Source organism: Procambarus clarkii, chromosome 6, assembly GCF_040958095.1.
Source record: "Procambarus clarkii isolate CNS0578487 chromosome 6, FALCON_Pclarkii_2.0, whole genome shotgun sequence".
NCBI lineage: Eukaryota > Metazoa > Arthropoda > Malacostraca > Decapoda > Cambaridae > Procambarus > Procambarus clarkii.
Genome location: NC_091155.1, coordinates 16,306,425 through 16,318,924, shown reverse-complemented (window position 1 = coordinate 16,318,924; position 12,500 = coordinate 16,306,425). Strand labels below are relative to the sequence as shown.

The 12,500-nt window shown below is 42.5% G+C and overlaps 1 protein-coding gene across 1 annotated transcript; it reads right to left on the bottom strand.

The window, feature by feature from the left end:
- Positions 1-4,517: 4,517 nt before the first annotated feature.
- Positions 4,518-5,401, bottom strand: LOC138353116 (uncharacterized). Its single transcript, XM_069305904.1, has 2 exons — positions 5,372-5,401; positions 4,518-5,201 (listed from the first exon to the last, which is right to left on the bottom strand). Exons 1-2 carry the CDS (start codon positions 5,372-5,374, stop codon positions 4,638-4,640), a joined length of 567 nt encoding a protein of 188 aa, XP_069162005.1. The 5' UTR covers positions 5,375-5,401; the 3' UTR covers positions 4,518-4,637.
- Between the last annotated feature and the right edge of the window lie 7,099 nt (positions 5,402-12,500).

Genomic DNA, 12,500 nt, shown 5'->3' with positions numbered 1-12,500 from the left:
TCTCTCTCTCTCTCTCTCTCTCTCTCTCTCTCTCTCTCTCTCTCTCTCTCTCTCTCTCTCTCTCTCTCTCTCTCTCTCTCTCTCTCTCTCTCTCTCTCTCTCTCTCTCTCTCTCTCTCTCTCTCTCTCTCTCTCTCTCTCTCTCTCTCTCTCTCTCTCTCTCTCTCTCTCTCTCTCTCTCTCTCTCTCTCTCTCTCTCTCTCTCTCTCTCTCTCTCTCTCTCTCTCTCTCTCTCTCTCTCTCTCTCTCTCTCTCTCTCTCTCTCTCTCTCTCTCTCTCTCTCTCTCTCTCTCTCTCTCTCTCTCTCTCTCTCTCTCTCTCTCTCTCTCTCTCTCTCTCTCTCTCTCTCTCTCTCTCTCTCTCCTCTCTCTCTCTCTCTCTCTCTCTCTCTCTCTCTCTCTCTCTCTCTCTCTCTCTCTCTCTCTCTCTCTCTCTCTCTCTCTCTCTCTCTCTCTCTCTCTCTCTCTCTCTCTCTCTCTCTCTCTCTCTCTCTCTCTCTCTCTCTCTCTCTCTCTCTCTCTCTCTCTCTCTCTCTCTCTCTCTCTCTCTCTCTCTCTCTCTCTCTCTCTCTCTCTCTCTCTCTCTCTCTCTCTCTCTCTCTCTCTCTCTCTCTCTCTCTCTCTCTCTCTCTCTCTCTCTCTCTCTCTCTCTCTCTCTCTCTCTCTCTCTCTCTCTCTCTCTCTCTCTCTCTCTCTCTCTCTCTCTCTCTCTCTCTCTCTCTCTCTCTCTCTCTCTCTCTCTCTCTCTCTCTCTCTCTCTCTCTCTCTCTCTCTCTCTCTCTCTCTCTCTCTCTCTCTCTCTCTCTCTCTCTCTCTCTCTCTCTCTCTCTCTCTCTCTCTCTCTCTCTCTCTCTCTCTCTCTCTCTCTCTCTCTCTCTCTCTCTCTCTCTCTCTCTCTCTCTCTCTCTCTCTCTCTCTCTCTTCGAATGGTATCTCTCCTTCTCTGGTATTTGGTATCTCCCCCTGGTCTCTGATGTTCTGTTATTTTTGTAGTTCCTCCATGTTCTTGTACTCAATTGCTTTGCTACCTCACATTCCTGTGTATTCAGCTAGTTGTACTTGTGGGGGATGAGATATGGCTCTTTATGGGCCAACCTCTCCGGACCGTAGGATTACGAATTCCGAGCGCTGTCTACTCAGCCGTCAGGCCCCCTAGGAGTACTCACCTAGTTGAGCATGCGGAGGTTGAGCTCTGGCTCTTTGGTCCCGCCTCTCAACTGTCAGTCAACTGGTGTACAGGTTCCTGAGCCTACTCGGCTCTATCATATCTACACTTGAAACTATGTATGGAGTCAGCCTCCACCACATCACTGCCTAATGCATTCCCTCTGTTAACTACTCCGACACTGAAAAAATTCTTTCTAACGTCCCTGTGGCTCATGTGGGTACTCAGTTTCCACCTGTGTCCCCTTGTTCGTGTCCCACCCGTGCTAATTACTCTTTGCTAATTACTAGGTGTGTGTGTGTGTGTGTGTGTACTCACCTAGTTGTACTCACCTAGTTGTGTCTGCAGGATCGAGCATTGACTCTTGGATCCCGCCTTTCGAGCATCGGTTGTTTACAGCAATGACTCCTGTCCCATTTCCCTATCATACCTGGTTTTAAAATTATGAATAGTATTTGCTTCCACAACCTGTTCCTGAAGTGCATTCCATTTTCCCACTACTCTCACACTAAAAGAAAACTTCCTAATATCCCTGTGACTCATCTGAGTTTCAAGCTTCCATCCATGTCCCCTCGTTCTGTTACTATTCGGTGTGAACATTTCGTCTGTGTCTACCCTGTCAATCCCTCTGAGTATCTTATACGTTCCTATCATGTCCCCCCTCTCCCTTCTTCTTTCTAGTGTCGTAAGGCACAGTTTCCTCAGGCGCTCCTCATACCCCATCCCTCGTAACTCTGGGACGAGTCTCGTTGCAAACCTCTGAACCTTTTCCAGTTTCTTTATATGCTTCTTCAGATGGGGACTCCATGATGAGGCGGCATACTCTAAGACTGGCCTCACGTAGGCAATGTAAAGCGCCCTAAATGCCTCCTTACTTAGGTTTCTGAATGATGTTCTAACCTTTGCCGCTGTAGAGTACGCTGCTGTCGTTATCCTATTTATATGGGCTTCAGGAGATAGATTAGGTGTTACGTCCACCCCCAGGTCTCTTTCGCGCGTCGTCACAGGTAGGCTGTTCCCCTTCATTGTGTATTGTCCCTTGGTCTCCTATCTCCTAGTCCCATTTCCATAACTTTACATTTGCTCGTGTTGAACTGCAGTAGCCATTTTTCTGAGCATCTCTGCAACCTGTTCAGGTCCTCTTGGAGGATCCTGCAATCCTCATCTGTCACAACTCTTCTCATCAACTTTGCGTCATCCGCAAACATCGACATGTAGGACTCTACGCCTGTAAACATGTCGTTAACATATACTAGAAATAGAATTTGTCCCAGCATCGATCGTTGTGGTACTCCACTTGTTACTGTTCGCCAGTCTGTGTGTGTATGTGTGTGTGTATGTGTGTGTGTGTGTGTGTGTATGTGTGTGTGTGTGTACTCACCTAGTTGTGTTTGCGGGGGTTGAGCTCTGGCTCTTTGGTCCCGCCTCTCAACCGTCAATCAACAGGCGTACAGATTAATGAGCCTATCGGGCTCTGTCATATCTACACTTGAAACTGTGTATGGAGTCAGCCTCCACCACATCACTTCCTAATGCATTCCATTTGTCAACCACTCTGACACTAAAAAAGTTCTTTCTAATATCTCTGTGGCTCATTTGGGCACTCAGTTTCCACCTGTGTCCCCTTGTGCGTGTTCCCCTTGTGTTAAATAGACTGTCTTTATCTACCCTATCAATCCCCTTCAGAATCTTGAATGTGGTGATCATGTCCCCCCTAACTCTTCTGTCTTCCAGCGAAGTGAGGTTTAATTCCCGTAGTCTCTCCTCGTAGCTCATACCTCTCAGCTCGGGTACTAGTCTGGTGGCAAACCTTTGAACCTTTTCCAGTTTAGTCTTATCCTTCACTAGATATGGACTCCATGCTGGGGCTGCATACTCCAGGATTGGCCTGACATATGTGGTATACAAAGTTCTGAATGATTCTTTACACAAGTTTCTGAATGCCGTTCGTATGTTGGCCAGCCTGGCATATGCCGCTGATGTTATCCGCTTGATATGTGCTGCAGGAGACAGGTCTGGCTTGATATCAACCCCCAAGTCTTTTTCCTTCTCTGACTCCTGAAGAATTTCCTCTCCCAGATGATACCTTGTATCTGGCCTCCTGCTCCCAACACCTATCTTCATTACATTACATTTGGTTGGGTTAAACTCTAACAACCATTTGTTCGACCATTCCTTCAGCTTGTCTAGGTCTTCTTGAAGCCTCAAACAGTCCTCTTCTGTTTTAATCCTTCTCATAATTTTAGCATCGTCCGCAAACATTGAGAGAAATGAATCGATACCCTCCGGGAGATCATTTACATATATCAGAAACAAGATAGGACCGAGTACAGAGCCCTGTGGGACTCCACTGGTGACTTCACGCCAATCGGAGGTCTCACCCCTCACCGTAACTCTCTGCTTCCTATTGCTTAGATACTCCCTTATCCACTGGAGCACCTTACCAGCTACACCTGCCTGTCTCTCCAGCTTATGTACCAGCCTCTTATGCGGTACTGTGTCAAAGGCTTTCCGACAATCCAAGAAAATGCAGTCCGCCCAGCCCTCTCTTTCTTGCTTAATCTGTGTCACCTGATCGTAGAATTCTATCAAGCCTGTAAGGCAAGATTTACCCTCCCTGAATCCATGTTGGCGATTTGTCACGAAGTCCCTTCTCTCCAGATGTGTTACCAGGTTTTTTCTCACGATCTTCTCCATCACCTTGCATGGTATACAAGTCAAGGACACTGGCCTGTAGTTCAGTGCCTCTTGTCTGTCGCCCTTTTTGTATATTGGGACCACATTCGCCGTCTTCCATATTTCTGGTAGGTCTCCCGTCTCTAGTGACTTACTATACACTATGGAGAGTGGCAGGCAAAGTGCCTCTGCACACTCTTTCAGTACCCATGGTGAGATCCCATCTGGACCAACAGCCTTTCTAACATCCAGATCCAGCAGGTGTCTCTTGACCTCCTCTCTCGTAATTTCGAACTCCTCCAAGGCCGCCTGGTTTACCTCCCTTTCTCCTAGCACAGTGACCTCACCCTGTTCTATTGTGAAGACCTCCTGGAACCTCTTGTTGAGTTCCTCACACACCTCTCTGTCATTCTCTGTATACCTGTCCTCGCCTGTTCTAAGTTTCAATACCTGTTCTTTCACTGTTCTTTCACTTTACCTGTTCTTGTGTGTGTGTGTGTGTGTGTGTGTGTGTGTGTGTGTGTGTGTGTGTGTGTGTGTGTGTGTGTGTGTGTGTGTGTGTGTGTGTGTGTGTGTGTGTGTGTGTGTGTGTGTGTGTGTGTGTGTGTGTGTGTGTGTGTGTGTGTGTGCGTGAATGAGTGTACAAATAAGGAAATAATTAAAATATATTATTGACAATTAATAAATTATTCACACGTTTATTGACAAAAATTAATAATTTAGTGAGCATTATGGGAGGCAGTTTATTTCTTCATTCTCCGAGCCTCGTATCATTTCACTTCACAACAATTACTTCCCTTATCCATACCTACGACCGTACAAACCACCACCATGACCTCCAAAGCCACCACCGATGCCATGGCCGCCTCCGAAGCCACCACCGATGCCATGGCCGCCTCCAAAGCCACCAAGGCCACCTCCAAAGCCACCACCGATGCCATGGCCGCCTCCGTAGCCACCACCGATGCCATGGCCGCCTCCGAAGCCACCAAGGCCACCTCCAAAGCCACCACCGATGCCATGGCCGCCTCCAAATCCACCAAGGCCACCTCCGAAGCCATGACCGCCTCCAAAGCCGTAGGTAGTTTTGGAACTAACTAGGCCCCCGATGGCTGGGATGATAACTGCTCCGTGACCCCTGCGATAACCACCACCGATACCGCCAAGTCCTCCTAGATGACCACCGCTGATGTGTCCACCTCCAAAGTGTCCACCACCGATGTGTCCACCGCCGATGTGTCCGCCGCCGATGTGTCCACCGCCGATGTGTCCGCCGCCGATGTGTCCACCTCCACCTCCGTAGAGACCACCAGCACTGCAGCCCACCAAGAGGGCCGAACTTACGGTGATCAAAAATAGATTCTGAGGAATGACAATATACACTTTAACAACAAACATTGTCAACACGTCAAGACAACAGTATAATGATTATTGTTGAGCTCGTTCACAAAAGTTATCATGCACTTCGCTATTAAACATAATAATCGGGTCCAAGAAGCGGCAAGAGTATTGTTATTAAGTAGAAGCCTCACCATGATGTTTGGGAGTCGATAAGCGAGATGTTGACTGCTTGTGTGGTGCCGCCGACGCCTTATATACTGGTCGCTTCCCTCCGCCCCCAGAGCACCGACACAAGGCCGCGGCAGTGTCGCTCAGTTGCTGACCCTAATGGATGGAGTAACCTAGAACACCACATTTTAGCTCCCAAGGGGTCGACTCGTTGTTGACTTCCTCTACGTTAATGATTCAGGTTCAAGGTAACAATTAATGGTGCATATTCTAAACAGGTAAACGTTAGAATAACATTTACATCACAGTCTACCACCTATGTGAGGCCAGGCGCAGAGCATGAAGCCCCATCGTGGAGCCCTCAATCTCAAAATCATAAAAAGCAAACTTAAAAATGAATATAAAAAGGCATGTAAATATGGAACTTTAATCGCTCCATATTTATATGCAATACGTTATGGAGAAAGGATTAAGGTGTTGGACACAATGTCCAGCGTTATGTCCAGCAACAAGCATTAAGCAAGAAAGAAGTATGGGCAGACTGCAATTTCTTGGAATTGTCAAAAAGCGTTTGACACAGTACCCCATAAGACACTGTTGCATAAATTGGAGAAACAACCTGGAGTAAGTGGTAGGGTGCTCCAGTGGATAAGAGAGTACCTAAACAACAGGAAGCAGAGAGTTACTGTGAAGGGTGAGACCTCAGACTGGCGTGATGTCATTAGCTGGAGTCCCGCAGGGTTCTGTACTTGGACCTATCCAGTTTCTGATATACGTGAAAGATCTTCCAGAAGGTATAGACTCATTCCTCTCAATGTTTGCTGATGATGCAAATTATGAGAAGGATTAAGAGGAGGACAGCAAGACGCTACAGGTTGACCAGAATAGAGTGAAGGAATGGGCCAACAAATAGCTACTAGAGAACACTAGTATCATCAGCGAACTACTTCGCACTCGAGCAAGTGCAAAGGGATGAAGATAGACGTAGTGAGCAGGAGGCCAAACACAAGGTACCCGTTAGGAGAGGAAATCCTTCAGGAGTAAGGACGAGAGAAACATCTATGGGGTTGATATTAAATCAGACCTGTCCCCTGAAGCTCACAACAAAAGAATAACATCAGCGGCGTATGCAATGCTGGCGAACATAAGAAACGCCTTCAGAAACTTGTGTTAGGAATCTTTCAGAACCTTCTATTCTTGTATGTCAGACCAATACTGTAATATGCGGCTCCTGCCTGGAGTCCACATCTAGTCAAGCACAAAACGAAATTAGAAAAGATTCAGAAGTAAGCCACCTCGAGCAGAGTGGAATGATCTTTGAGGAAAGATTACTCGAACTGAACCTAACGACAATGGAAGAAAGAAGAGTTAGGGTAGACATGATCAGTACCAACAAAATTATCAGAGGAATTGACAGGGTGGACAAAGACAAACTCTTCAGCACGGGTGGGACACGAACAAGGGGACACAGGTGGAAACTTAGTACCCAGATGAGCCACAGAGACGTTAGAAAGAATTTTTTCAGTGTCAGAGTAGTTAATAAATGGAATGCACTAGGAAGTGATGTGGTGGAGGCTGACTCCATACACAGTTTCAAATGTAGATATGATAGAGCCCAGTAGGCTCAAGAATCTGTACACCAGTTGATTGACGGTTGAGAGGCGGGACCAGAAAGCCAAAGCTCAACCCACGCAAGCACAATTAGGTGAGTACAATTAGGTGAGTACACACACACACACACACACACACACACACACACACACACACACACACACACACACACACACACACACACACACACACACACACACACACACACACACTGTGTAAATGTATGTAAAAGCTTTAACACAAAATTCATTGCATCACAGGTGAGAAGGATGGTACCTTTTATAGCTGAAGGAGCCACATAAAAGAAAAAAACATGTAAGAAAGGAAACATAAATGAATCAATAAAGTACAGAACAGAGTCTTTAGAAAGGATAAAAGTAATTTGGTGACCAAACCACACATCAGATAACGAAGAGACGACGGGATATCGGTTCATCGTCATTTCTCTATTAACTGACTTAAGGTTTGTTCATCATATCTCATATCTTCAGCCTCATTATTGTGACACCATCTGTATGCTAAGTGAATGTGAACATTATTGAAGTAATAAGTAATATTGGACTATCGAGGGACCATTAAGTTTACATGAAATCACAACACCGGTTCAGACTTGATTTTAATTTTTCCGTGAAGAGACATGAACGGAATTAGTGTGCAGCTTTCACAAATTTAGATTAATAACTGGAACTTGACATAGTCCCCCTCACATGAGATTCGTGTACAAATTTTAAAACCAGTCCGCAGTAACGATTAGAGTACCTTGATGATGACCAGACCACACACTAGAAGTTGAAGGGACGACGACATTTCGGTCCGTCCTGGACCATTCTCAAGTCGATTGAGAATGGTCCAGGACGGACCGAAACGTCGTCGTCCCTTCAACTTCTAGTGTGTGGTCTGGTCAACATACTTCAGCCACGTTATTGTGACTCATCGCCTGCGATTAGAGTACCTAATTGAGTGAGGAACTAAAGAGTTCGAAACGAACTGGAACCAAAGAATAACAATGAGAGGGTGAACCATGAGTCATATTATCACCAAGTGACAAATGTCATAAGAAGAGTCCAACAAAGGGCTAGAGCTGGGACCCATGCTATTCCTTGTGTACGTAAATGACAGCTGATGCAATAGACTCTTGTGTGTCAATGTTGTTTGACGCCGGAAAGCCCGTGAGGGAAATCAGTACAAGCGATGATTGCAGCTTCAGAATGACTTGGATAAGTTGAAGGCTTGGTCAGATAAGTGACTTCGGTATATATATATATCCAGATAAGTGGAAAGTAATGAGATTAGGATCAGGGATAAGGAGGCCAAAGGAACAATTCGCGATGAAAGAGACTACCAAGGCCATTAAGAGAAAAAGATCTTGGAAAAGCCATAACTTCGAACATATTTTCTGATGTGACTCACCTGAAACACATTACCAGTATATGCTAATCTGTCAAACATTCAGATAGCTTTCTGGAACCTAAACATTTGGAACCTAAACATTGATGTTAAACATATAACATACGTCCGACCAGAGCTAGAGTATGCAGCAACAGCATTGATCTCCTGCCTCAAAAAGCATAAAGCAAATATTCAGAAATTGTAGATGTTTGCTGTAAGATTACACCCACCATTGAAGGGATTGAGCTACCAGAATAGACTAAAAGTGCTAATTTAACGACACCTAAATAAAAGATTTATAGAATAGACATGATGCATACATACAAATTACTTATAAGAATCGGCGAAACTGAGAGACAATGTTTAGATTGAACAGTACCGTAACGAGAGACACGAAAGCTAGACACCCAAGTGATCCACAAAGACGTGAAAGCAACCTTCCTCAGTGTAAGGCCAGAAATTAGGTGGACTGAACTAGAATAGGAAATAGAATGGGGTCACCTTCATCCACAGTTTTAAAATCAAGTGAAAAAAAAGAAGAAATGGAATTATTGACGAACGATAGTTGAAAAAGCGGGGCCCTAGACATGAAACTCTTTCTGACAAACAACTAAATAATTACTATTAGGCATAACATGCATACACATACACACAGTAATACATATCCATTTGCGATACGTTGCTAAAGTTCACAATTTAATTGAAGCCGTATTACGTAGAATAATATTGTATCATCATCTCTCTCAGCCTTACAGGGATATACCACTGCTAGATACCACATAATACATACATAATACCACATAGCAGTGGTATGTATACGCCAGGCGTTAGTATTAACAGAACTGGTAATCATATGTCAGGCGCTAATATACTCAAAACAGTAGCATGTATGTCAGGCGTTAATATATACATACCATACGTGGTAAGCATCCATCATGCGCTAATATACATATAACAGTGACAATCATACGGGAGCATAGTATATATAATATATATATATATATATATATATATATATATATATATATATATATATATATATATATATATATATATATATATATATATATATATATATATATATATATATATATATATATATATATATATTTTTTTTTTTATTTTTTTTTTCAAAAAGTTCACACTTTGTGCTATTAATTTTACATAGGGCACCTACGCCTAGTATATCAAATATATTAAATTAGACATAATATGACGTACATTAGGCCTGGGAGTTCTTATTTAAGCATAGGATAGATTAAGCTAGGTTGGATAGCTAATTTTTTAAATTTTTGGTTGGATATTTTGATAATTCAAATAGCAAAAAATCGTGAATGTTTTTTGGGGGACGTAAGCTAATTTTTGTACTTTCGGCCAACAGGATAGAACATTGACAGTCCGTTTGTACTGTCAATGTGCTATGCTGACCAAATTGTTACATTTTTCTCTATGTATACTATGCTGACCATCATGTCTATGCCTTATTCTCCTCACCCTATGTATACTACGTAAAAATCATCTCAAGATACTATACTCCACACTTAATGCATACTACACTTCACACTCAATGTTGACCAGGCTACACCACTTCTATGCAACGTACTGCAAGTTGCAGTGAGTAAACATGCAAACTCACGAGCTAAATATAGCTAGTGAGAACTAAGTCGACGATCTTTGATATTGTTAAAAATATCACCAGCGAGAAAGTTGTGAAATAACGCTTGTTTTATAAGGAGCCTTGACCGCTTTGAGACGAGAGACTGACATGTGGACGCTCTGATCATACTCTTGGTCGGGAAGCAATTTTATTTATTTTAGCTGCTTTGTCGGGAAGCTGACTTTTTTTTTATTTTAACTTTTCTGTCGGGAACCTGACTTTTTTTTTTATAGCTTTTCTGTACAGAAACTGCTTTTTTCATGTTTTATCGAGAAGCTTTTCTTTTTAAACTGTTTTATCGAGAAGCTGATTTTTGTTTAACTTTTCTGTCGAGAACCTAACTTTTTTAACTTTTCTGTCGAGAACCTAACTTTTTTAACTTTTCTGTCGAGAACCTAACTTTTTTAACTTTTCTGTCGAGAACCTAACTTTTTTAACTTTTCTGTCGAGAACCTAACTTTTTTAACTTTTCTGTCGAGAAGCTGACTTTGCTTTATCTTTTTTGTCGACATGGTGACATTTTCTTAACTTTACTGTCGAGTTTTTTTAACTTTTCTGACTTTTTTTTCATTTACTATTTTGTCGAAAAACTGTTTTTAAATTGATTTGTCGAAAAGCTGTTTTCTGGAACTGTTTTGTTAACAAGCTGCTTTTGTGGCCCTGTTTTGTCGAGAAGCTGTCTTTTGCACTGTTTTGACGAGCAATTTTGGAAACTGTTTTGTCGAGTTGTTTTCGGTAACAAAAATATATATTTTTTTTAACTTTTTGTCGAAGCTCTATTTTCCCCGTTTTCTCATGAATGTCTAGTATGGTCTGGTAAAGTACTTGATACGAATGAGGATTTATGAAACCTTGGCTACCTGGGTTCGAATCCTTCAAGGGTGAGGAGTTTTCGATTGCATATTAGCTTGGGGACCATTCAAGTTACTTCGCATATATATATGTCTATATAAATAAAAATGGAAATGTTCGTTTGTTTAAAATCGCTAATCTCCGAAAGTTCTTCACAGATTGCTTTGACATTTTCACACAACGTTACATTCGCATCCGAGCAGGTTTACATATATACATACTATATAGATGTCTGTGACGGTAAAAAAAACATGATTTTTATGAAAAACTGTGTTTTTCATGTGTTTTTCATGTGAGGGAAATCTTCGAAACCTCTTTACCGGTTGCTTTGAAATTTTGACACAACGTTGCATCCGAATAGGCGCGTCTTTTTATATATCTACTATATACATGCCTTACCTGTGACAGGAAAAAACATGTTTTTTTTTAAACAGCGCCATCTGTTGGATGTAAGAGCAACACACACGCTGTAATCTCTGAAAGTTCTTCACCGATTGCTTTGAAATTTTGACACAACGTTCCATTCGAATACGTGCATGATTTTATATACCTACTATGTAGATGCAACACATGTGACAGGTAAAAACATACTTTTCAGAAAAACATCACCATCTGTTGCTTTAAGAGCAACACACGCTATACTAAATATGTAACGATTCCATTTCAGTGTTTCCGATTGCATTGATAAATGGAATTTTCATAGATTTCGATTTATTTTCATTTTGATTTAATTATTTTGTGTGACATTGCGTTGGAATTGGGCTGTTGTTTACTCTGCTTACAGAGTGTCTATTCTCATAATGAACACTGTCCATTGTGATAGTGGACAGAGTTTATCGTGATCAGGCTTGTACTCTTCTTGACATACCAGAAAACATACTAATAGCTATTCGAAGCCTGCACTAAAGAGGCACCCTTCTTGAGTCCAGATGGGAACATGCATAAGCAAGTAGATGGGGTCGCCATGGGCTCTTCCCTAGGTGTTCTGTTTGCGAACTTCTACATGGGTACCATAGAGCAGAGAGTCTTAGTTGACATGGACTTCAAACCGTCCATATACTGCAGGTATGTTGACGACATTTTTATGCAGGTACCTGATGTTAGACGTCTGCAGTAGCTGAAGGAGGCATTCGAGCATAATTCTGTGTTAAGATTCACTTACGAGATGGAGAATGATGGGAAGCTGCCTTTTCTATAATGTAACAGTCACAGAAATGAACGGAGGCTTCCACACTGCAGTCTACACTAAGGAAACAAACAAAGGAATGTGCCTCAATGCCAATAGTGACTGCCCAGACAGGTACAAAAGGAGTGTTGTCAACGTTTACGTCGACTGGGCTCTCAGTCACAGCTCAGGATGGAAGCAAGTTGATGAAGAACTCTGTAGGATAAGGCAGGTCCCTAGTCAACAATGGCTTCTCTAACAGATATGTTGAAGACGTCATAAAAAGAAAGGTGAAATGCCATGCAACCTCTGAAGAGTCAACTAGCATAATAGTTGTACCCCCTATTTGACTGTTTTTCAGGAACTTCTTTTCGATGGCTAAAAAACGGAGGAAAATGACTTGAAAGATATTATTAATAGGAATGTTATCCCTACATAAAAAATCAGAAAATACAATTGACAATTTATTTTAAAAACA